The sequence below is a fragment of the Nanorana parkeri genome, unplaced genomic scaffold (genome assembly GCF_000935625.1).
Source record: "Nanorana parkeri isolate BGI_ZX_2015 unplaced genomic scaffold, ASM93562v1 scaffold15, whole genome shotgun sequence".
Taxonomy (NCBI): domain Eukaryota; kingdom Metazoa; phylum Chordata; class Amphibia; order Anura; family Dicroglossidae; genus Nanorana; species Nanorana parkeri.
Genome location: NW_017306283.1, coordinates 3,575,935 through 3,603,325, shown reverse-complemented (window position 1 = coordinate 3,603,325; position 27,391 = coordinate 3,575,935). Strand labels below are relative to the sequence as shown.

Sequence of the window (27,391 nt, the reverse complement as noted above, 5' to 3'; positions counted from 1 at the left end):
CCTATTTTGTCTTCCGGTTAGCGCAAATAAAGAACTCGAGTTATTAGTTGATTTGTGAGAATAAGTTGGGAATCTCCTTAATTACAGATCCTTGCTTGTTTTTATAAATATAAAATTGTTTATTTTATCAGAGTAAACATTCTGACATATTATGGAATTCATAAATGTCCCTATGTTTTACCTGATTACTGAAATTAATAATCAAGACTGTTACATTTTTTTAAATTGCTTTAGTCTAGCCATTCAGATCATTAAAGGATGATTAGTATTAAAAGGAAAACTTACCTTTGTAAACATACTACTCTCCTCTTTCAGTTACATCAGTGCATATCATTTTTGGCAGTTCCAATTTCATTTCAGTAGCAAAAGAGAGTCTAGAGATGGATTCCCCACACTTTTTGTACATTTACCCCAACATAAGATAATATAACCGAAACAGATGCCTTAGAAGCGTTTAGTTGCAGAATATGATTCGCCAGTCAAATAATAATTTATTTTATTTTCCAGAATTAATAATCCAATCCCCTCTTTAAAAAAGGGTAAACTTACAGCAGTGTTTTGAAGCTGTTGGGGAGAGCTGGCAATTCTTTGTAGATAGATATTTTTTTTTAAATTTTGGCGTTGGTAAATGTCCCCCATGTCAGTGCTCGGCTCCCCAAAACTACGGCTAGATCATTCGGCAGCTTAGTGAATAGACCCCTAAATATGTTTTTTTTTAAATAATAAGATTTTATTTCGATTTTGCAATATACAAAAGTACAAAAATACAAGAACACAGGGGAACATGATACAGAGACGTCCGGTCATCCACCTAGCCCCATCGTATGCATGTACATGCCATTTCTTCAGTACATGCACAGTGGGTAGATATGCATATGCTCTATCAACTAATACTCTGTAGTCGCATGTAGTGTAGTGGGGCTGTCGCACATATCAAAAGGCTCGAAGCATGGACCTAGTCCATTTCCAGTAATCCACCTCCAGCCGTTGAGCGGTATATATGGGGGGAGTGATGCCCCCCGGATAACCAGGTGTAGATAAAAAGGTACGAGTTGTAGAACTTTCCAAGGTAGGCACATCAGGGCGAGGGGATCCTCAGATAAGGCAAACTCTTAAGCGTTGGGCTGTATCCCTTAAGGCAGGGAGCTGCGTGCAGTAGGATCCCTCTTGGATTTCTTCGAGTGGGACACTGTAGACCACTGGGGAAGCGATGGTACTTCAGGGAATACCGGAGCCGGGGGATCCGGCCAGGCGTCCAGAACCACAGAGGATGTAATTCCCGCGGCAGCCAGAAAGTCCGCCAAATCAGTCGGGGAGCGTAGGATCACCAGGCGGCCATTTTGTCTCACCGACAGATGGAATGGATAACCCCACCTGTAGGGGATATGGAGCTCCCGGAGCAGAGCGGTCAGAGGCCGTAGAGCCCTGCGGCGAGCCATGGTGCGGGGTGACAGATCCGGAAAAAAGGTTATGGTAGCTCCGTCAAAGTCAAGCGATCCACGCTCTCGGGCTTTGGCCATGATTTCCTCCTTCTGCTTGTAGAAGTGAACCCGGCACAGCACGTCCCTGGGCTGTTGTGCGGAGGGGTTCCGAAACCCGGGCACCCGGTGTACTCTATCGAGGTCGATAGGCTCCTCTGCCCTCCTGCCAAGCAACGAGTTAAAAATACCTCGGATGGTGGGCTCCAGGTCCATCGTGCCCGTTGCCTCTGGCAGGCCGCGGATGCGCACATTGTTCCTCCTGTTCCTGTCTTCTGCGTCGTCCATGTGCGTCCAGATAGCTTGCAGCATCTTATGCTGTGTCACAGCAGTAGCTTGTAGAGCCGTGATGGCTGTGCGGTGTGCGTCCACGTGGAGATCCACTGTGTCCAGTCGGCCATGGACCCCTTTAATCGCTTCATGGAGGCCCGCTACATCTGCTCTATGCACTTGCTCAAAGCGGGCAAACAGCGCCTCCATGTCCCTCTTAGAGGGGAGGTGGTCCAGCAGGTGCTGCATGTCACCAGGGGAGCCACCTGGGACCGAGTCTTCATCAGATGTGGCCTCTCGATCGGCCAGGATGGGCGAGAGATCGGCCGGCTGTGAGGTATGTGAGTCTGGGGAGGCCTGGGAGTCCCCATGTGTCTCTGCCATGCGGCCTGCAGAGCCGGCCGCTCGCGTGATTACCGGAGCCGCAAAGAAGCTGTTAATCGCGGCTCTCGGGTTCCGCGAGCGGTCCGGTTTGGAGCCCTGGGACTTCTTACCCCGTTTGGATCCCATTGTGGGTAGCAGGACGGTCGGTAGTGGCACTTTTTCAGACGATGCCCGGTTCACAGCAGCGGAGCTAAGGACAGACATGTCCAGCCGCGGCCATTGGCAAGCTCCGCCCCAGACCCCTAAACATGTATGAGGTTCTGGTTCGTTACTACCATGGGTCTTATATTAATAGCTTGCTTATTAGCCCTATAAATGGGCAGAACTGAATAACAACATTTACCCCCATAGACTTTAGTGGGGTTCACAGCAAAGTTTATATACTTTGAATATTAAGCATGATTTGCAAAACCTTTTGCAAAACAAACCCAGACAGATTCACTCTTCCCTTGTACAGTGATAGGCGTGTGGCATAATAGTGGCATGCAAGGTATAGGTATAGTTATTATAATATATAAAACAAAAGATTGCTTTTCTTTTGCCATTGTTCACAGAAACATCTACCAAACATAAACAATCTAGCTTTTCATGCCTCTTGCACACAGCCTCCTGAGGCATTACAACATAAATTCCAGATTATTTCTGCCACCAAGAAGCCACAGGTGCTGTGTGCATCCTCCCATAGAAGTCAGTGGCTATACACAGGTGTACACTGGATGAAAATGCATGCACATATATGGGTGCACAACCCACAATGCAGGCTGGTTACATTTGGGGATGTTCACCAATACACATGCGTTTGTTTAATGCGAGTCCAGCATATACCCACCTACAACCATTGACTTTTATGGGAGTCTGTATGCAGTCTTATGGCTCCCAGGTGGCAGAAATATGCCAGAATTTATGTTGTGTGGCTAAAAGCGGCCATATGCAAAAGCCCTAGGAACAGCAGGTGTATAATCATTGAGCAAAACTGCTAATAGACTCCTATTGTCTCTTTAAATAGGACCCATCACCACTAAAGTGCTATCACTTTGGGGGCTTGTGATTGTTGCTTTTGGTTGTATGACCTCCTGGGTGAGGTCATTGACCATATTTGTTGAATAACCTTACCCAGGATACCTGCTGACTTGTTTACAAACAAAAAAAGGTCAGGGATCTGCAATTTATGGTGCTAGTAGTATAAAATAAGTGGTAGTGGTAGTAAACAAATCTCGGCTGGAGGTTCAGGTGGGTAAACTGTCCAAATCTGGGCAGTTTGTTCGCCCATTCGCAGAACTGCAAACAGACTGAATCCTTGCCAAAACCATATTCAACCCAAACCCAAAGCTCAACCCTGCTTCCTGACATTGAGGAATTTTTTTTGCTAAAACAAAACCTGATCTAAATAAAACTTTTTCCAGAATATGTTTGGTGCAGCGTGGTAGCTTTCTACTAAATGTCAGTAAGAATAGGCAGTTGAACGATATGATAAAACCAAAACTTCTGAGGGCGCATGCGCGCGGCTGTCGATGTTGGTTGACGAGGGAGACAGCTCCGCGGCTCCCTCGGACAAATACCGCAATAGCACGGAGCTAACTACTCCCCATCAGCCGAAAACATCTCTAACCTTCTGCGGACTATCCACGGCATTGACCATGGCTCAATCCGGACAGCGCAGACAGCAAAAACCATCTCTAAAAGGGAAACCGATTGCCGAGGCCCTAGCTCGCGCCACGGCCAAGATGGCGGCCCCATCTACCTCACGAGCAGCTCTTTCACAGCCTGTCTCTGCCTCCAGTAGCGACATGGAAGAAGAGGGCCATGATAGCCCCCGTCAACAGAAGCGATCCCACAGCAACCTACTTCATCAATTTGACGCCATGCTGCAAAAGGCGTTACAAACGACCTCCAAGCAAATCACGGACCGGCTCCTGAAGGAAATTCGGGAAATAGGGCACCGCACGGCAGCTCTGGAGGACAGATGCGACGATATCTCACACGACTTAGCAGACCAGGGGAAGGAACTGGATACCGTCCCGAGGATAATAAAGTTCTCCTGACGAAGCTTGAGGACATTGAGAATAGATCTCGCAGGTCTAACCTGCGCATTAGAGGCCTGCCGGAGCACGTCTCAGACCTGTTCGCCACGGACATTGCTCTTTTTCAAGAATTGGCGCCGGAAATCCCCGTCGATCGGCTTGAAATAGACCGTATCCACCGCACGCTGACCCGCAGAAGAGTCGATGGACCGCCCCGTGACATACTGGTGAGGCTCCATTTCTTCCGCACTAAGGAAGCACTGCTGGCTGCGGCTAGAAACAAGGCCTCGCAGGCCCCGCTAGTATTCCAGGGCAACGAATACCAGCTTTTCACCGACCTGGCCCCTTCCACCATATCCAAGCGGAGAGCCCTAAAGCCATGCCTGGAAGTACTAAATGCCACAGCCCTTACAAATGGGGATATCCCTTCCGCTTATTGTTCTCCTACGGTGGTTAGTAATAACCCTATACTATTATGCTCTATGTTATAGGTAATCCTGTACAAAGTATAGTATTATTTGACTGTCAACCTTATGTTTTTCAATAAAAAAATTTATTTGGAAAAAAACCAAAACTTCTGAAATTCATTTTGTTTTCTAAAAGAGACAATTTATAGCAGGGGCGGACTGACAACATGTGGGGCCCCCGGGCAATAAGAGATTATGGGCCCCCTTGAGTTTGCACTAATAAAATAAACCAAATCCATTATTACAATGGGTGAGCAAATTTCATTCCCCTAGCTGTGGTAAAACTACTAATCCCACCATGCATCTTACCGTGGCAGCCATGCATATGCAAATGTCTTGCAATGCATCATGGGTCTTGGAGCTCCACCACAGTTAAGGAGCCAGAGTTTGCCCACCCCCTGAAGATCCTCTACAGTTCAGGAATGATCGTTGTACAAACCAACACACCGCAGACCACAGACACAAAACACACAATGTACACACAAAACACATAAGGCCTCACTCACACTGGGCGTACATGTCCATGCAGCATGCACGCCTGTAAACAGCCAATCCTGGGAGGGACAAGTGCTGCGTGTGGTTGCGCTCAGCAGCCTGTTGTTCCCTATGGGAGGACACGGCTGTACGATGTCATACGGACACCTGGATTTCACATCGATGTGGGTACGGGAGTCCGCACTTGGACGCAGACAGGATCCATCAGACACGGATGACAGTGTACATCCGTGTCCTCTCGCAGAGAACAGGCTGTTGCGCGCAATCACACGCAGCACTTCTCCCTACCGGGATCAACTGTTCACAGGTGTGCACGCCACACGGACGTGTGCGCCCAGTGTGAATGAGGTCTAATACACACACACATAATACACACACAATACACACACAATACACGCAATACAGGACACACGCAATACAGGACACACAATAAACATGCAATACAGTACACAATACACCCGCAATACAGTACACGCAATACAGGACACACAATACACACGCAATACAGTACACACAATACAGTACACACAATACAGTACACACAATACACACGCAATGCAGTACACACAATAAACACGCAATACAGTACACACAATACACCCACAATACAGTAAACATGCAATACAGTACACACAATACAGGACACACAATACACACGCAATACAGTACACACAATACACACGCAAAGCAGGACACATAATACACATGCAATGTAGGACACATATACACCCACAATACAGTACGCATAATACACCCGCAATACAGTACACACAATACACACGGAATACAGGACACATAATACACATACAATGCAGGACACATATACACCCGCAATACAGTACACACAATACACACGGAATACAGTACACACAATACACACGGAATACAGGACACACATGACGCACACCATACACATACAATACAGGACACGCAATACAGGACACACACAATACAGGACACACAATACAGGACACATAATACACATGCAATGCAGGACACATAATACACATGCAATGCAGGACACATAATACACATGCAATGCAGGACACATAATACACATGCAATGCAGGACACATAATACACATGCAATGCAAGACACACACACACAGCATCGCTATTCAGTTTCTTCATAGTTCAAGCAGCAAGGGGAGGAAGAGAGGAGAAGCCTGAGACATGGAGAAGAATCCCCCACGTTGCTCTCGGCTGGAATGTATACCATAGGAGCAGCTGTGCTCATACCTGCTTACAGCTTGCCTCCTACGTCCTCCGGTCATATCTTCTCACTCCCATGTAATTCTCTGCCCGACCATCTAGGCCCCCCTTCCCCGGCGCCCTCAGGTGCCCTGGCAGTGCCTTCAGAGCGGTCAGTGCAAGGAGGGAGAAGGGTATCGTCCACCCCAACTCATTATTATATGCCCCCCTAGTTTCAGCGCTGGCAGGATGTGTCTGTGGACACAGATTCTCCTAGCCCATGCTGGGTCCTGTCCCCGCTCGCCTGCTCATTTGATGGGGCCCACCTGGAACAGGTCAGATGCCTGGCCACGGGCCCTGTGCTGGTCGCGGGCCCTCGGGCAGCGCCCGACGGCTGATTTCAGCCGTACAGCGACTAAAATCAGCCGTACATGGGCATGCTGCGGCTGGCTTTGGGTCGACGAAACATGCTCAGCATGTTCGGCCAACCCGAAGTGCAGAAGGAGTTCGACTCAGCCGATCCAACATCTGGATCGGCTGAGCCGAACCTCTGGCAGGCTACTCGCTGCTGTTTGGCCTATTCTCATAGATGCCGAACAGCAGCGAGTGAATAGCCGAATGCCGCTCGGTACCTCTGTGGTACCGAGCAGAAGAGAAAAACAGTTTTAAAAGTTTTAAAAAAATAGAAAACGATTGGGCGGAGCTAGCAGTGACAGCCAGCTCCGCCCAACTGTTTTCTATTGGCCGGGCGGTCCACCATAGGAATGCATAGCTAGATTCCTATTGGCTATTTCACTTTGCAATAGCAAACTAGCTATTGCCCCTGCCCTCTGCTGCTGTCAATCAGCAGAAGGGGACCTGATGGAGAACTGCAGGTCCCCCTCTGCTGATTGACAGCAGCAGTGGGCGGGTGAAATAGCTAGTTTGCTATTGGCTTTTGCAAAGTGAAATAGTCAATAGGAATCTAGCTATGCATTCCTATGCTGGCTTTTTTTCTTTTCTGACTGAGGGCGGACAGCGGCCCCATGTCAGAAAAAAAACAGATTGCAATGAAAGGTTTACTCTGCTCTTTACTCTTACTCTTCTCTCCTGGGCAGCCAGGAACCGTATTAGACTCCCAGAGTGTCAGGGAGAGTAATGACAGATCAGCGTCCCTGGTTACCAGGTAACCAGGGACGCCATCTGTCATTACACACTGAGAACCTGGAGAGGCCGTTGTGATATCATAGCGGCCCCGCCAGGGTTCTCAGTGTGTAATGACAGATGGCGTCCCTGGTTACCTGTTAACCAGGGACGCTGATCTTTCTGCAATTTGCCGGAGTCAGCCGCGAGATGACGTCTGGCTCCGCCCAGCTGTCAGAAGCAGGCTGTCGGCCGGCCAATTTCACCTCGGCTCAGTCGAGCTGAGGCATATGTCTTCGGCTCGACTGAGCCGCTCGGCCAACTTCGGGAGCTGTATGGGCTATAGTAAATAGTCTGTAGAGCTGCCCTTCGGTTCTCCTGAACCGAAGGGGTGCTGGGGCCGAAGGATCAGCCAAAACTACGGCTAGATCATTCGGCAGCTTAGTGAATAGACCCCTAAATATGTATGAGGTTCTGGTTCGTTACTACCATGGGTTTTCTGCAAATCCCCAATGCATAACCATTTCCCTGGTCAGCTAAGTCACTAGAGCCAATAATTTGAAGGGAATGGACAACCCAGCCTCCCCCCTTTTTTTTTTTCCTAATTGTTGCATTGGTACATAGGAGTGCCCAACCTCCCATGCCTTTTACTTGATAATAGTTAGCATATTAGCCCTACAAATGGCCAGAATTAATAACAAGACCCCCCCCCCCTCCCCCATAGACTTTAATGTGGTTTGCATCAAAGTTTGCAAACTTCAAGCAAAAATCTCAAAACTGTTCATGCATCAAACCTAGGCAGGTTCACTCATACATATTTATATGAATATTTCAGATTTGTCACTCACAGCTAGTGGTTGGTGCTTTTAAGTCAGATCCTAACCACCTTTGCTTAGTCATTTTACTGCTATACTGTGAAAAGACTATAATTTCCCTCCACCTTTTCATGCAGCCTGAATACAATTTCAGTAAGAGAACAGCTACTACTGACATGAACAGTCTGAATTTTCTAAACACACCATGGAAGCACACTGTATTAAATGTTTATTTGTAAAGAAAGGTTGTTTTATACAAGAAATGTGAATACAATATAAAAGATCAGCTCAAAAATTTGTAAACACAAGAAATACTATTGATCAAAAACCACTACAATTCTCTTTAAGTGAAGAAATGCAAAACCAATGTCATTAGCATCAATGGAACTGTGAAAAGGGGAATATGTCAAAGACTAGAACAAGAACATGTATCATGGGAAGCACAGGGACTACAACAGCTGCCTCATTCTTAAAATGATCACTATTTTGCCTACTGGCTTCAATACTTTTTTGAATCACTAAGACTAGTATGCATATGGAAGTCATATGAAAGATAATGGTGGCTATCTACATTTTCAGAATTAAAGCTTAGCAAGTTCACTGTCTTTAACCTAGATTTTTGTAATACAAAATTGTGATACTGGAAATTCTGATGTTGAATTCACAGGCTTCTAAACTGACAACCCACTCACAACCCCCTCTCACTTTCCTCCTGATTCTGTAGCTCACCCTGGCTCCTCCAGGAGACTAGGACCCAAGCAGGATGCGTCAAGATGGAAACCAGGAGGAGATTGGTGAACTCCAGTTTACCAGTCTTCTTTGTGTTAATTGAGCCAAAAGGAAGGCACTTTAGAGTACTAGTAACACTGGCCAAGTGAGCTGTGGATTAGGACATTTGAGTCCCTGATGGGCTTCAACTTAAAGTATTGTAGACATCAGAGGTCTTTAGACCCCTGTATCCTCCTCAAAGGGCACCTGTCACAACCTTGGTTTACTGTCACAAAGGAGCATGGCAGTCCCCTCATGGACAGTAATAAAGTACAATTACAAATAGTAATACATTGTATACAAAATAACAAATAATAAAGCACAAAGATAAAAATAATATACATGCACTCAGCATAACATACATGAAGTCAGGATTTGTCTATGCATATAAAAGCCATTTAGGTCATACATACATACTAATTATTGCTATGCACACCCGAAGTAGAAGAACTGATTTAGCTCTGAACTGCAAAGTGCTGTAAAGATTTTTAATGTGTTGTCTTTTTATACATTTTGGGTATCTTAATTTTTCCCCATTTCATAAGCACACATGATTTTAAACCTAGAAGTTTTTGTTGTTTATTAGGTCAACAGAGTCCTATATTTTTTAATTTAAAGGGAATTTTGTAGATTATGTTTTTGAGTACAAAAATTATTTTAACATACAGTATGTGTGTAAATTTGGATTCAATCAACATCTGAGCAAGAACGGCTAGCTGTAGAAAAACCGTAAAAATATCTATTATCTCTATAGTTTATCAGCTTCCATGCCCATGAGGCATTGCAAGACTCTGACAACCAAAGGCATGACTCCCAGAGGCAGAAGCATTATAGGATTTGTAGTTTTAAAACAGCTGGAGTGTCAAGATTGCCTACTCTTGGGATACACCACGAAAACAGTCTAAGGGCAGAATTGCCCAAGACTATGATAAAATTAGAAATAGACAACAATAAACCAAAACTGGTAGGGAGTACAAGAAGTAGACCTGGTTCATACATCTATTTGCTGGGAAGGATAATTACAAACATATGACAAACAATTTATATTATACATGTCTAGATTTCTTTAACATTTTTATAAACGCATTTTTCATGTCTTTATTTCTAAGGCTATAGACAAATGGGTTTAATAATGGAGTTATGATTCCATAAATAACAGCAACTACTTTGTTCCTGTTTGTGTTGGTACCAGAAGGGTTCACATACATGACACAAACTGTTGTATAGAAAATGACTACTACAGTTAGGTGAGAGACACAAGTTGAGAATGTTTTCCTTCTGCCAGTGGTTGTAGGTATTTTGAGCACAGTATGTATAATACAACTGTAAGATATCATGTTTAGAAAAACGGAACCAAGAGTCAATGTAGATGCAGACAAGGAGACTAGAAATTTAGTAGTAGAGACATCTCTGCAAGAAAGTTGTAATATAGGTGCAGCTTCACACAGGAAATGATCTATTATATTTGGGCCACAAAAGCATGACTTTGCTACAGACAACACGGGAACAGTTACTGAGCCAAATCCAACAAACCAAGAGATGAAAGCCAGCTGAATGCACAGTCTAGGATTCATTAACATGACATACTTCAGAGGGTTACAGATAGCTAGATAACGGTCGTAAGCCATCACTGTCAGGAGAACATTTTCAGTAGCTCCTAAACAACTAAAAAAATAACATTGGGTTATACAGCCAATAAAAGAAATTGACTTAAATCCTGTTATAAGGCCATCCATTACATTTGGTACAGTGGATGAGATATAGCTAATTTCTAAAAAAGACAGATTACTGATATAAAAGTACATAGGTGACTGCAGTTGATTGTCAATCCACACCAAGATGATAATCGCAATGTTAGATAATATTGTTAAAATGTAAAGGAATGAAAATAGTGTGACAAACAAATATTCAGCTTCAGGCATCACTTGAAACCCCAGTATAATAAATTCTTTAATTCTACTGCAGTTTATCTCCTCAATCACCTCCATAATCTGTAAAAAAGATGGACAGTAGATTTTAAAACATATTTAGTCACATTATCCCTCAAATACTAATATACTGAATGCCTAAAGTGTAGTATGCAGTAAAGAGAAAGAGAGGAAGCGTAAAGCTTACTGAATCATCCTTCTGTACTCCATAAGATGTAATATAATACTGAACTTTTCAAATACAGTAAGTCCCTTACATACAAATGGGTTCAGTTCCGAGAGCGTGTTTCATACGTCCAATTTGTTCGTAAGTCCAACAAAGTTAGCCCAGGTGCCCAGCTACATCACTGTTGCTTTTACACTTGCTTCCAGACATCCAGGGCTTGAAATAAGGACACTGTACTACTTTTCTATTATACAGTATTGTACAGTAAAGTACACAAAAGCACACGCACGAGACAATGTATGCCAGACACGTGAACTGACTAGCGTGATTGGACATGGGAACGCATGTTTGCATCTTTGAAAGTTCATAAGTTGAATACTTGTATGTAGGGGACTTACTGTATAATCAATTTGGTATCATATGTGGAGAAAGGCATTTAAAACTCTGTTTGCATTGCTGTTTGCGTTAATCCATAATTATTTTGTTAAAAAAAGCATTACTGCTTATGGCAGGCGAATTTGGGGAATATTTCTAGCATCACTAAGTATAACATAATTCTTTCTATCTGGGACAAACAAGAATCATTTATTATAACTATGCAATTGATAGGCATACTGAACTGTACACATTTGGGTTAGTTTCAAATATTCAAAATTTGTCCTGCATTCAGGATTGACAGACATTTTTAAAGCTGTATCTTAAACTATGGGGTCTATTCACAAAACTGCCGTAGGCAGCCGAGTGAATAACCGCTATAGTGAACGCTATTCATCTATTCACTTCAGGCTTGTAGGGCTGATTTCAGCCGTATATCTGGTGACTTCAGCTGGCTTCGGGTCGCCGAACATGCTCAGCATGTTCGGCCGACCCAAAATGCAGAAGAAGTTCGACTCAGCCGATCCAACATCTGGATCGGCTGAGCCGAACCTCCGGCAGGCTGCTCGCTGCTGTTCAGCCTATTCTCATACGGTAGATGCCAAACAGCAGTGATTGAATTGCCAAATGCGGGCTCGGCTATTCTGCTCGGAACCGCCGCGGTCCCGAGCAGAATAGAAAAACAGTTAAAAAAAGTAGACAAAAAATAGAAAACAATTGAAATGATGGCCGATAGCAGAGGAAGCAATAGCTTCTTTGCTATCTGCAAGGTTTTTTTAGTATTCTGATAGCTGCTGCCGTCAGAATAAAAAGAAAAAAAAGTCAGCATAGGAATGCGCTGCTAGATTCCTATTGGCTTTTTCAATTTGCAAGCTGGCTATTGCACCCGCCCTCTGCTGCTGTCAATCACTAGAAGGGGACCTGATGGAGAACTTCAGGTCCCCTCTGCTGATTGACAGCAGCAGTGGGCGGGTGCAAAAGCTAGTTTGCTATTGGCTATTGCAAAGTGAAATAGCCAATAGGAATGTAGCTGTGCATTCCTCCAAAATGCAGAAGAAGTTCGACTCAGCCGATCCAACATCTGGATCGGCTGAGCCGAACCTCCGGCAGGCTGCTCGCTGCTGTTCAGCCTATTCTCATACGGTAGATGCCAAACAGCAGTGATTGAATTGCCAAATGCGGGCTCGGCTATTCTGCTCGGAACCGCCGCGGTCCCGAGCAGAATAGAAAAACAGTTAAAAAAAGTAGACAAAAAATAGAAAACAATTGAAATGATGGCCGATAGCAGAGGAAGCAATAGCTTCTTTGCTATCTGCAAGGTTTTTTTAGTATTCTGATAGCTGCTGCCGTCAGAATAAAAAGAAAAAAAAGTCAGCATAGGAATGCGCTGCTAGATTCCTATTGGCTTTTTCAATTTGCAAGCTGGCTATTGCACCCGCCCTCTGCTGCTGTCAATCACTAGAAGGGGACCTGATGGAGAACTTCAGGTCCCCTCTGCTGATTGACAGCAGCAGTGGGCGGGTGCAAAAGCTAGTTTGCTATTGGCTATTGCAAAGTGAAATAGCCAATAGGAATGTAGCTGTGCATTCCTATGCTGTTTTTTTTTTTCTACAACACTTGCTTCACGTGACTTTTTTACTTTCCTTCCTGTTAAGCTTGTTGTGTTTTATTACTCCACTTCCAAAATATGTTAAACATCAAAACGTACCTTTTATGAAACAGGATTTTATTGTGCAAAATGAGGATATTTATTTCAAGTTTTTATTAGGCAATATGTATAATTTAACATTTTGTCCAAATCATGGATGTTAAACAAAATTCTGGCAAAAATTAGGCCCTCCTTCTCTTCATCATTCGAAGCTATCTTCATCTATTCAGATCAGCTGGCAGACCTGAACTGTTGACAGTAAGCTGCAGGATTGTTCCGTAGATAAAGCCATTTCATTGTCCTATTTCTATGAGCAAGAAAGACATCTTGCATCAATTAAGTCTGCATAGAAATCTCCTTCTTCAGTGTAAACAATATCCAGTGTGTGTATTCGCAGATCTGTCCATGAACTTTTAATAAAATAATCAACACTCATTTTAACTAGGTTATCATAATAATTTGGTTTCAAAACAAAAGAAAACATGAAGGATTGTCTTTATTTTAGTGATCTGTTGTTTTTATGAAATCCATGGGCTATGTACCTGATGGTTTTATTTGTTTTTTAGTCACTTGAAAGCACCCTGGGGGAAATTACATCATGTTTTCCTCTAGGAAAATAACTACCAGGAGAAAAGGACCCAAACAATTACAGTCTGAATATACCAGGAAAGGCCAATGTTCAAAGTAAATTTGGAAACATTTACAATAATAGCAAGAAAATATCATGACATAGTGTAACAAAAGAAATCAAAAAGTAACGTTAGCTCTTCAGTGGAATGTTTACAGATATGATGCTAACAGCTTCAATTAACGAGTGTCCTCAAATGGCTCAGAGCCACTATCTGACAAGGATAGAGCCCTTAAAGATATCCTATAGGATAGGAATAGTTCATTTACAATTTTGCTTAAAGGAGAACTATGGGGTTAGGGCTTTTCCCCATAGTTCTCCTAAGGGTAACGGGAGGACACAAACTAGCGTCCTCCCGTCACCCAAAGCTCAGTATACCGAGAGCTGTAGCTCGCGGTATACTGAGACGACGCAGCCGCAACGGATCCCGACAATTTTGTCTGGATCCACCCATCTGCGTGAGTGACAGCTGGCTCTGCCTATCTAGAGGCAGAGCCAGCTGTACCCGCCCCGTCCGTTCCGCCAGTCAGCGCAGGAGGATCGGACATGGGAGGGGGGAAATCCCTGCAAGGAGCTGTGAGTGACAGTCACGGCTCTCTGCACGGATAGATCGAGAAGTGAGTTCACTTCCCGATCTACTGAGCCGACCCGAAAATCACTCACCTCATAATTCTCCTTTAACAAAGTACTAAATCAAAAGTGTATGGGGCATGGCCAGCTGCTAAAGGAGATAGCGGCTTAGTCCAGGAGCTCTGCTGACCTCGAGCCCTGCAACAACACTAATTTGGCTACACAGCATCCCAGCAGCTGGGATCAGCAACCCTGTAATCTCGCTCTACCAGGACCATGAATAAATTCAGCAAGAATAAAATCTAAGCTTCATAGGTTGACAGATTTCTATAACCCCTGCAATGTCACTCAGGCAGCAAGATGGTGCTGGATCCCTGCAACATGTTTCTTAACTGCTGCATGCTTCTTAAGAGCAGTGAACCAACAAACCACCCGGATCATTCTCTGCCTGACTCCCCTGATGATCAGCTGCATTCCGGGCAGGGTAAGTCATCATCCAGGATTCCCCTACTACCTGGAGCCCAGCCAAAGTTATGAATGGGAGAGAGAAGACTGGGAATGCACAAATAATATCTGCAGATATGACGAGCAGGGCAGAGCAGGGAATACTTGCCTCATCCTCCATAAATACATTTCCAGTATAAAAACAGACTGTCTCTGATTTAAAGAAACACTGTGGCAAACCCTACATCAGGATATGTCTATGATGGTTTCTAACACTGGTGAATACATTCAGGAGTTTGGTGATAGGATTACTTAACTGGAAACTAAAATGTGAGAGTTTTCCCCTGTGCACAATTCCCTGGTAGATGCCTATAATGAGCATGAATTTGTTATTATCTGGCTCAAATCAAAGGTTGCGGATCTGGAAAATCACTCCGGACATAATATATTAAATTCCACGCAATACCTGAAAGTGTCCATAAACCTGAGCTTCCCTCATTCATTCAGCAACTTATACTCCAGCTTTTTCCTGCATTGAAGGCTTCAGATCTCATCATAGATAAAGCACACAGGATCCCTAAACTGAAATTTCTATCTGATGATATTCCCAGAGATATGTAGGTGAAAATACATTTTTACATATTAAATATGCTGCTATGATTACCGCTAGAAAGCTTCCCTCCCTTCTTAGGAGATTTGAGGGCATCACATTGTTGCCGATCTCTCAGCAATAAGCAATAACTAAGTATCTTTGCAACAACAAAACTCTGTATAAATGGGGCTACACTGTGAAACTTCTGATCAGCCGCCAAGGCGGCCTGTTTGATATTTGGCACTGTCAGCATACTATAGAAGGGATTTTTCTTATTATGTGTCTTGTTTCTATCTGAGCAATGGCTATTTAAGACCAAATCTTTCATAGGCAATATCACTTGGTCGAAGCATACATAAATCTCAGTTGAAATACCTGACAGACAGGTAAATGCCTCCACCAGAGTGTGGACCCTGAATATCTATCTCCTCAACCTCCTTTGATACTACACTCAAGATTTAAATTCCTTTAAGGAATATTTCCTATTCAAAGATAGGGAGGATATATATAATTTTAGTTTGCAGAATGCCCACACAGCCTATATGAGAGGCGCATTTCTAAAACCAACTTAACAGTCTGGCAAATAAAAAGGAGGACTGCTTAATTTATTGTGTTGACAAAGAAAATTGCTGAACTGGAAGTTCTGAATAAAATAAAGCCTGAGCCCCTGGTATCATCACAATTTGCTCATAAACGCATTTAAAAATGGATCATTACTCACCACACAACAATTTATTATCTAAACACAAGAGGTTTGGGGCTCCCTCAACTGTATTTATACTATCAGGCTGCTCTTCTTGATCAAATAAATTATTGGTGGACTGGTGGTATGGATAAATTATGTTTGTCCCTCAAGACACGGCCCTAAAACTAAGGCTTAACCTCCTAGCTCATAGACAAGAGGCAAAACTCCCACACCCTCCATTTGATTCCCCCATCTTTCAGGCCACACTCGCAACTTGGAAGTTGGCTAACTTGTGTCGTCTTTCTCACAGACCTATGCTGACTGTCCTCTCAGACCATTTCATTGCTTATACTTCTTTATTCCACACATAAATCAGTGGTGGATCCAGTGCTCCAGATGACAACCAGATGTCTCTAAACTCAACATCTTCAGATGGGGCACTTCATCCTCAGTGCAGCTCAGTAACACTGAATCGGATAAAACCACAGGCTCAGCATTACCGAGCTCTCTGTCTGGCCACTGTGACTATGTTTGATGGTTGATGTGTGTTTGAAAAATATGGAGAATATTTACTGGGCTGTTAGATAGGGGTCTATCCAAGAGGCATCACTACAGACAAGTGGGTTGGATAAAAGTTATAGTTATAGTAGCAATAACTATAATATATTTTATATTATGACAAAATGCTCTTGCACACAATTACTCTATAATGCTAATTCAAACTTCTTTAAACTTTTGTTTTTTTTAAACGTTTTTGTTAAACTACAAATGTTTACGTTTTTGTTGAATTACACACCTCAGCTTTCCCTTCAGGAGAAACTCTTAGATTTTTTAACTGTATTAGGTATACAGGGTCAATTCCCGTCTGTAGCAGAATCTACTTCTAAGACAGATAAGTAAATGCTTCTGTGACTAGCAAAGATCCTGAAGTATGATTTCAGCCCTCCTATACCGGAAGCTTTCAAGTTTTGTTTCCTTAACAGCCTCCCTAATGGGGCTCCCCTCCTATCCCAAGCCCACTAGCAGCTGTATGGGCTGTTATGGCTATTGTTACACCACTGTTCCACTTACATTTTTTAGTGGCTTATAAGACTGGTCTGGTATTCTAAGTCTGGAAGCTAAGAGTTCTGGGTTTATTCCCCTTAATGTAAATGTTTTAATTTTTTGCAACATGGGTGAGGCAGAAATTTAGCCTGGATTGTATAGCTACAAGCTAGGACTTATTGACAGCTGAGGGGGTCATGTTACATTTATCGAGAATTGGCATATTCAGGCTCTAAGGGGCAAAACCAGGCCTTCCATATTTTTGTTTACAGGGGGAGGATTCTTGAATGAGAAAGCCTCTCTGGACTATCTTGTGGGCCTGCCAGGATGTCAATGAGGATTCTACCAAGTTAAGATATTATTTCATGATCAGTGTGTTGGTTTTGAGTTGCAAATCTGGTTATAAATAGTCTCTAAAGCACCATTAAAACTAATTGAAGCTGATTGTAATTGAAACTGATTCATGATCTGACCAGGTAATTTGGTGTATGGTCACAGGGATTTGAGGACAGAGGTAAGACGTGAGCAACACAATAAAAGTAATTGATAGTAGGAGTAACAATTGTAATATTATAATGCAGTTCTGATTATTGAGTAATGTTCTAAGCATATGATTATGATCTTTATGTTTCTTTTGGGATTAGGACCCTACAGCAAGTGAAACAGATACAATCATATTGTAATCATAATCCTAAAACATACTGCAGGGAATTTATCAAAGCAATTGCGACAGTTTTAGCCTCTTGTGCATAAGTTTGTTCTTGCTACATGATGAGTCCTATTCCAAATTAACAGGAACATGTTTGTAGGCTCCCACCACTCATTGCATAAATGCTCTGGCTGGAATATAAACCAATCACAGTATAACCTTGGATTCTTCTTATGTAAAAATGTCCTAAGAAAATCCCAGCATTCGAATGAACTGCCTACCAAAAGCATTTTTAACATCTTGATTTTTCAATGTGTATATAATAGGGTTTAACATTGGTGAAACAACACTATAAAGAACTGAAATCAATCTGTCTTTGGTCATAGAGTATGTAGAAATTGGTCTCACGTAACTAAAGATAACACTACCAAAGAATATCACCACCACTGTAAGATGAGAACCACATGTAGAAAATGCCTTCTGTCTTCCTTCAGTGGATGTCATCTTGATTATGGTTACGATAATATATATGTAAGACACAATGATGCAAAAGAAAGGTGTCCAGCCTATAAATACCCCAATAGACAAAAGAAGCTTCTCATTAACGGAAGTACTTTCACATGCAATAGAAAGTATTGGGGGTATATCACAATAAAAATAATTGATTTTGTTGGACTCACAAAATTGTAGACGAAATGTGAAGACAGTATGAACTACTGAATTCAACAATCCACTCACCCAAGACACAGCTGCAAGAGCGATGCAGTTTTTGTGGGTCATATAAGATGAGTATCTCAAAGGGATACATATTGCTAGAAAACGGTCATAGGACATTACTGCAAGGAGAACACACTCGGTGCCTACAAGGGCAATAAATATGTACATTTGAACTATACACCCCAGGAATGTAATGGATCCTTTTTCTGCCAAGAGTAATTGCAACATTTTGGGCATAGTGGTTGAAGTATAACAGATGTCCAGGAAGGATAAATTCCCCAAAAAATAGTACATTGGCATATGAAGACTTGTATCCAACTTTGACACCGAAATAATTGCAACATTTCCAAACAGAGTTAATAAGTAGATTAAAAGTATTGCACAAAACAGAACACCTTTTAAATTAGGTTGGTCTGTTAATGGAAGAATAATGAAATCTTTGAACAATGTCTGATTTGTGTTCATTATGCTCATTCTGAGATTAAATTTTTGATCTGCAAACATATAAGAGCAATCAATACATATTTCCAGTGCATAGCTAGAATATAGTTAACTTTTCTTTTAAATATGTATTCTCTTAATTAGCATGACAACTCAGTATGGTGTACAATTGCAGCAAATCAGTAAACATCTCTTATCTAATCTGATTATTTTAAATGGAATTAGGATTGTTATTTGATAATGACATCATATTTTATTATCAGCCTTGTATTGATCTAAATATTCACCTTTATAACAAGTTTGTCCATATCTAATATATCACTTTTTTATCTGCTTTATACTATAGGTAAATATTTTACCTGTTCTCATGAATTACAAACATATATTTTCATAACTGGAATCTTCTGCAGTTTCTTACCTTTCATATCACAGATCAGATCACAAAAAAATAAAAGTTAAATTGCATTTTAGTATTTCACATATAATTTTAGTATTTCAGTTTGAATGTACTGTATATAGTGTTTAGCGGTATATCCCTTATGTGTTACCACATCCAAGTGATAGATATATAAATAGATAGAAAGATGTTTTTCAAGTATTTCAAATCTTGCAGAAACAATGTTATCCCAGCACAAAACCAGAAGAAAAATGTGTTTGAGAGAATCTTGGTATGTACCTACCTGAGATGATAATGCAATTTATAAATCTTTATAAATTCAGTTCAATGAGCTATGTCCTCTTTATGTGTTTTACATGCAGTCTGTGCAATATATAAGATTTTATAGAAACAGCTTTTTAACATCACCATATTAAGAAAGCACCAGAGAAAATAAACCATTTTTAGTAAACTAATTAAGTGGCACTTGTGAGATATTACCATACTCCTGGGCTTTTGATGTTAAAATACTCTTGGGTTTCTGCAATTGACTACTACAGTTTGATTGTGTACAAAACATTTGCTTAGAATTGGGTGACATTAAGTAAAAACAAGTTAAAATGTTAGAAAAATAAGTTTAGAATGTTAGTCCTGTTATCAGAAAACAAATTTAGTTTGGACAGTCATTCAGCATATCTGACAGTTCCATACACATTTCGGTTTAGGTTTGCCCTTGTCCAACATTGCCTACAACCTTCGACTCTTGTTGTGACTGTAGAAAGGTAAGCAGAGTAAATAAGAAGAAGTTAATTATTGAAAAATTCAGGCAGCCATCATTTTCATGCAGCCATCACAGTGCTAGGAGGACAAGTTCCTTCCTCTGAATCTAAAAAGTACTTTGATTATACATACAACTACTGTATATTGTAACATCTAAAGACCAGAGTTATGCACACCACAACTCTAAGCTTCCCTTTAAAAGGAGAACTATGGGGTTAAGGCTTTTCCCCATAGTTCCCCTTAGGGTAACGGGAGGACACAAACTAGCATCCTCCCGTCACCCTAAGCTCAGTATACCGCGAGCTGTAGCTCGCGGTATACTGAGACGCCGCAGCTGAAGCGGATCCTGACAATTATGCTGGGATCCGCCCAGCTGCGTGAGTGACCGCTGGCTCTGCCTACCTAGAGGCAGAGCCAGCTGTACCCGCCCCCTCCCCGTCCGATCCGCCAGTCATCACTGGCGGATCGTAGCAGGGAGGGGGGAATCCAGCCCCTCCCCTGTCACGGCAGAGAGCTGTGACAGGATCGAGAGGTGAGCGAACACCGGTATGTGTTCGCTCACCTCCCGATCTACTGAGCCGACCTGTGACAGTCTCATTGTCACAGGTCAGCTAGAACTATGAGGTGAGTGAAAAGCGCTCACCTCATAGTTCTACTTTAAGGAGACAAAACAAATCAAAATGTTAGTTTCCTGCAATAGCAGATGTAGTATACTCACCTCTCCACTGGCTCCTGTCTTCTACAGACTCTTTGATATTTAACACTGCTGGGAGTGTTAGAGGCCCTAGTACCTTGCCACTCAGTGTGGTTTCATCATCCAACCTCTTCATCACTACCAAACCTGCAATGTGGGAGGAAGGATAAAAAAAGTAAAAACAGACATTTCCTTCTTCATCCAAAGCTTTAAAAGAAATGTTTTGCCTGGAGATCAACTTTTCCAGACCTTAGGAGGAGGCTTTAGCAAGAATAGTTTGGATTTCATGACTTCCATCATCCAATCATGTCCAAGCAAAAATCCTGTTTTTTCCCCCCCCTTGTATGTGTATCCCCTATGGGAGTTGCTACAAAATCAGCTATAACTCTGCTTGTGTTAAATGACACTGTGCAGCCTGTGATAGAGATAGACTTGTGGGAGTTGCAGTGCAGAGTCTGGGACAAGCTGTGCTGTGAGAGACTGTTTATGCGACAATTCCCAGGAGGCTGTGCTTTGAGCAGGAGGGGTGATTTGGGCTGGAGTTTCTGAGCGCACTCAGTCTGGGAAAGACAGCAAAGTGTACATATCTATGTGGCTGCCGCTGACGCAGAGGAGCAATAGACTTTGTATAGGCCTGTCTAGGGGAGTGCGAGCGGACTGGAGAATATCCCGGTAGAGAGACTTCTGTGTGCTCTGCAATCAGTGTCATTTGGATGTTCGCTTCTGTGAGGCGCAGTCTAACCTACACAGCGGGGATATCGTGGCCTGGACGAACGGCTGTGCCTGGTCAGTGAGAGTACGGTAGAGGCCTAGTAATCCAAGGGAGGCCCAGAGGCGTTTGCAGAGAGTGTTCTTCAGCATCTGCCTGTGACAGGAGATCATCTTCAAAGGTACAGCGAACAACACAAGGACCAACAAGGGAGTCGGCTTGAGAGAAAGGGGACGCCCGTCTCTTGCTGACAGATATCACAGCTGCAGGATTGACTCTGGAAGTGGTGAGAGACCTTTGGCCATTTGTGCATTTCTACAATTCACTTTAGCAACACAGTATGGGCCCCAACGATGGCTAGCCTAGACTATTGCTACTGGCCAGTAGTATATATAGAGAGCCGGAAATTATTTAAGACATTAGCAATCAGGTCTTCAAAGTCAAAAGTACCAATTGAGATAGTTCAGCACTGTATATTTTAGTATATAGATAGCCGCAGCTGCTGCGTGACCCAATATGTATTGCTGAATGTTGTTTCTTCCAATTATTGTGTTTCCTTCATTCAATGCTTAACTAGAATATGCTATTTACCTAGTAAAACTATTACAAAACTCCCTAAGGTGTGTTGGTGTAATGTGGATCCTGTTTGGACGGTACATTCTGGCTTGGGGACAGAAATACTCAGGTTATTCTGGTGGCTCCTTTGGGGGTGAGTGCTACACATGTGATTGGGTATTCTTTGCAAAGTGAATTTTCACCACAGACAGATACCGTATACACTTTTTGGTTAATATAGAGTTAGACAGAAAGTTAGGCTTGATTAGGTTCAGTCTCAAGGATTAGGGAGTTACCTTTAAAAATAAGTGCATTTGCCCCGATCTCCATGACCATCACACTCCCCATTTGCTCCTCCCGCTCTAGTGTATGGAAACTGAATCCTTCCCCACTGGGGGAACCTAAAAATGTTGCTTTGATCCAGAGTAAGCTCCATGAATTCTTTTCACTGAACAACGGCACTTGTTCTTCACCGCTGGAAGGCCCATAAGAGCGTTATTAGAGGGGAATTTATACGTCTCCAAGCCCTCATACACAAACGAAAAAAAAGTCTGCAGTGCCTCTTTACTTGCCCGCATAGCCACTCTAGAGGGACTTCACAAACGATCCTTGACATTGTCTTATCTGTCGGAATTGACCCAAGCGCGCAATGACCTCCTTCAGCTTCTCCACAAAAATACCAAAAAGGCTTTTATATCCGATAGCAAAATATATTATGAACATAGCAACAAAGCAGGTACATTTCTAGAAAGAGCCCTGAAGCGCCAAATGGCTTCCCGCACAGTCTCCCAGATTGTGTATGCAACGGGCACTAAACATTTGGATACGTCAAATATAGCGTCACGATTCCAAACCTTTTATGAACAACTTTACGGTATTGCCACTCCGAATCCCTCCACCTCTGCTCAAAATGCTAGATCAAAACTCATCAATTCCTTCTTGTTGACACATAGTCCCCCTTCTTTATGCGAGCCAACCAGAGCAGACTTAGAAGCTGCCTTCACATCTCAAGAGGTTATGAGGGCGATTTCACAACTAAAACCGGGGAAAAGCCCTGGCCCGGACGGTTTTACGTCCCACTATTACAAAACGTTCTCGGAGCACCTTATCCCTCCCTTTCTGTCGGCCTCCGATATAACTCCTAAGCAACCTCATGACTCGGTCCATCTTTTGGAAGCACACATCGTCGTGCTGCCAAAGCCAGGAAAAGATGACTCGTTATGTGCAAACTATCGCCCCATATCCCTTCTTAACATTGACATTAAACTACATGCAAAAATACTTGCCAATCGCCTAGCCACTCTTCTCTCCGACATAATTGACGGTGACCAGACAGGCTTTGTTCCCGGAAGGGAAGCACGTGACAACACCACCAAAGCGATAGGCCTTCATCACTGGATCAAAAGCAAGGGCCATGCAGGTTTCTTCTTATACACCGACGCAGAGAAGGCCTTCGATAGGGTGGCGTGGGATTACCTTTTTGCATCTTTGAGCCACCTTGGCCCCCGTATGCTGGACCGCATAGCCCTGTTATACCATAAACCTACCGCAAAGATTCGTGTGAACGGCTCACTGTCAGAGACCTTTCCCATATATAACGGTACGAGGCAGGGATGCCCGCTTTCACCACTGCTCTTTGTGCTGGCTCTGAAGCCCTTCCTCCGGAGAATCCGCTCTGATCCCAGCATACATGGGTTTCCTACGCCTTACAAGGAATTTAAAGTAGCTGCATTCGCGGACGACTTGCTATTTTTCTTGACACAACCGAGGATATCACTTCCTAACCTTCTGGGTGCTTTCCAGGAATTTGCGGCGATATCATTCTCCAAAATTAACCTTTCTAAATCTGCCGCGCTCAACGTCTCCCTTCCCGGCGAGATGGTCCAATTTAGCAAATCCCACTTTCACTTTAGCTGGGCGGATTAATCCATTACATATCTCGGGATTGAACTCCCCACCGACCCTCCGAAACTCTATTACCTAAATTTTGCCACCCAACTTTCCCGGCTGCGATTAGACATGAAGGAATGGAACAAAATGCTATTCTCCTGGTTTGGACGTGCAACCATCCTTAAAATGACTGCTATGCCTAGACTGTTATATCTGTTCCAAACTGTGCCCATTTCTCTCCCCAAAGCCTTCTTTTCCTCAGCTAATGCGCTGTTTCGTACCTTCCTCTGGAATGATAGGTCTCCGCGGATTGTGTTCTCGACCCTAACCCGATCAAAATCTTCTGGGGGTATAGATCTTCCCCATGTGCACAATTACCGTGTTTCCCCGAAAATAAGACAGTGTCTTATTTTTTTTTTTTTTGCACGAAATAAGACACTATATCGGGCTTGCCACCTATCCTGCATCATAGACTGGGCTCGATAGGGCCCCTATAAGGAATGGGTCCGGATCGAACAACTTCTATCAAAACCACCAATCGGCTCTTGACCCCACGCTCTTTACTCCTGCTAGTGCTAGCTCACCCCACTGTGGGTACTTCTCTGCGTCTCTTCGACTTGATGTGTAGAAACACTGACATTTCCTCTATCCTCAGTCCTATCACCCCGGTTCGAATGAACCCTGCCTTTCCCCCAGGCCCCTACTCCTAATTTTTACACTGTTGGTCCCCCAATGCAGCCCCAACCGCAAGGTTGTAATAGCCAGGGGGGGGTTTCGGTCCTTGGCTGACCTAAATTCCGAGCCCCAAGCTGGACCTCTGCCATTTTGGACCCACATGCAGCTTCGCCATTTCCTTAATGCTCAACACATTAGACAACACTTTGTACGCCCTCTCACCCCCTTTGAAAAGCTCTGCACATATGATATATCCACCACCTTTACCCCACAAGACTTGGAAAGGATGGACATACTTTTGCTAACAGGCTCTTTGAATGTTCAAATTCAGGAAACGGACTATAAATTGCGGTCAAAGTGGTACAAAACCCCTGCAATACTTCACTGCATCTTCCCAGACACGCCTAATACCTGCTGGCGATGCTCCCAGGAAGTAGGTACATTTCTCCACATCTGGTGGTCGTGCCCTCTCATATCCTCCTTTTGGACAGAGATCCACTCTCTCATAAGAGTCATAACTGGTGTGTCACTGGAATTCTCTGCAGTCTCCCTCTTACTGTACCACTTTGATGTCTCCTACCACATCACTAAGAAGTCCCTGGTACTGCACCTGCTAAATGCAGCTAAAACAGTTATCCCCAGACACTGGAAGGCGACCCACCACCGACTGTCAGAGAGTGACTAGTGTGAGTGGACACAGTGGCAAAGATGGAGGAACTAATCTCCTGTGATAAGGAAACCATGCCTCGATACCTGAAAACTTGGGCGGCCTGGCACTTACTCAAAGATACGGACACGTACGCCCCCCTCTCCCCTGGTGCTCCGCCCCCTTTCTACCCACTTCCGCTGCTCAAGGCTTTGTTCTTTGACCTTATCTTCCTCTCACACGCATTGTGTCTCTCACTGTCTTTTCAGTTCTACAGGAAGCGGGCAGGAATGTTTCTCACGCTCTGTCCCCCTCTAAAATCTAACCTTCTCTGGCTCTCTCCTTCTTTCTCCCTAACCTTCTTCTGTCTTTCCTGCCCTCCTTCCCCTCTGATTCTTTCTTTTCCCCCAGCTCCCTAAGAGCTCTGAATGTACTCCCTCTTTTTCCTCCGCTTTCACATTAGGCTCTCTTCCTAGAACAAGCCCTGGCACACATACACAGTAATAAGCATGTTATTAAGCCTCCAGCATAGCCATAGGCGGATATCCTCCTTGGCCCTGAGTTCACCCACTTCAAGGGATGTTCATGCAACTTTTTAGCAACGCCTGGGCTTACATGCCATGTAAGCCCCACACTCGCCTCTCAAGGTTACATATTTGGACAGGCTTGCTGTGCAATGTGAACAGGGCCCTTCTTTATCATGAACACCGCGGCTTGTTCCATGGAACTCCCTTTCCCCACCCCCTCTTATGGTTTTGACTTTACTATGTGTATGTTTCACTATTCCATTGTATTTGGTTACCGCATGAATGTTTGACATTTATAAATCACAATTAAAAATGTACTTGTGAAAAAAATAAATAAAATAATACATGCATTTTCACATACACTGTACTTATCCATTCTGTTACCTACCAACCTAAAGTATCCTAACATTCCTTCCCCATATGTATTTACATACCAAGCCAAAAGACAGCTCTAAAGAAATCTGTGAAATATAGTACAGAGGTCAGGGTGTCACGCACAGTACAGAGGTCAGTATGCAGTGTAGAGGTCAGGGTGTGATGCACAGTGCAGAGGTCAGGGTGTGACACACAGTGCAGAGGTCAGCGAGTTACGCACAGTGCAGATGTCAGGGTGTGACGCAGAGTACAGAGGTCATGGTGTGACACACAGTACAGAGATCCGGGTGTGACACATAGTACAGAGGTCAGGGTGGCATGCACAGTACAGAGTAGGGATGCACAGATACTATTCGAGTACCAGTGCAGATACCTTGCATTTTCATGAGAACTACCAGGGTTGCAACGGTTGCAGCTGGGACCTGGCTCTGGCACTCCACCACTGTCCTGAAATCATTAGTCTGTATTGTTTTAGAAAAACTGTCACATGACAATGAACAAAAATGTATCAGAACTCGTACTTGTATGTAGACATGTGCACTGCCAAAAAATTTGTTTAGTTTCGTTTTAAATTCGGATTTGTGTTATTTCGTTTTTCAGGATTCGGGTGTGAAAGTCAATTCGGATTCGGACGAAATTCGGTAGCGGTAGGTCGAACGTTCGTTTCGTTTTCTGTTCTTATTCGTTTCTTATTTGTTTCTTATTCGTTTTGTTCGTTCGTTACATTGGGGGGAAAAATATTTTTCTCCTTCTCTAATTTCACTTTGCTCCAACGAACGAAACGAATAAGAAACGAATAAGAACAGAAAACGAAACGAACGTTCGACCTACCGCTACCGAATTTCGGAAATGGAAATTCGGATTCGTTATGTCTGTAATTCGGAATTCGGATACATCCGAATGTCCGAATTTCGATTCGGAACGAAACGAATCGCACATGTCTACTTGTAACATTCGGCAAGTACCAGTACTCGTAAAACTGGTATCTGTGCATCCATTTATTTATATTTATAAAAACAAAATCATACATTAAAACAGAGATGTACAAATCCCAGGAGCTCCGTGTGCTCCTTACAAATGACAGCTGCCTCCTAATTTTTGAATCTTTCTCTAGTCTAGTCTTGGAGCTCAAAAGTATCGGTACATGTACTCGTACCGAGTACTGTACTTGGTATCTGTGCAACCCTAGTACAGAGGTCAGGGTGTCACGCACAGTGCAGAGGTGAGTATGCAGAGTACAGAGGCCAGAGTGTGACGCACAGTACA

At 43.3% G+C, this 27,391-nt stretch overlaps 1 protein-coding gene across 1 annotated transcript; it reads right to left on the bottom strand.

The window, feature by feature from the left end:
- Positions 1-17,986: 17,986 nt before the first annotated feature.
- LOC108788531 (olfactory receptor 5V1-like) lies at positions 17,987-21,630 on the bottom strand. Its single transcript, XM_018558312.1, has 3 exons — positions 21,495-21,630; positions 20,773-20,895; positions 17,987-18,951 (listed from the first exon to the last, which is right to left on the bottom strand). Exons 1-3 carry the CDS (start codon positions 21,628-21,630, stop codon positions 17,987-17,989), a joined length of 1,224 nt encoding a protein of 407 aa, XP_018413814.1.
- Between the last annotated feature and the right edge of the window lie 5,761 nt (positions 21,631-27,391).

What these genes read in the sequence shown, in the direction of transcription:
- LOC108788531 (XM_018558312.1), bottom strand. Translation starts at nt 21,630, where the DNA reads ATGATCTCCTGTCACAGGCAGATGCTGAAGAACACTCTCTGCAAACGC. An exon ending in GGCCACGATATCCCCGCTGT is followed by an intron (nt 20,896 to 21,494) that starts GTAGGTTAGACT and finishes CCCACATTGCAG; the next exon opens with GTTTGGTAGTGATGAAGAGG. An exon ending in AGACAGGAGCCAGTGGAGAG is followed by an intron (nt 18,952 to 20,772) that starts GTGAGTATACTA and finishes ATATGTTTGCAG; the next exon opens with ATCAAAAATTTAATCTCAGA.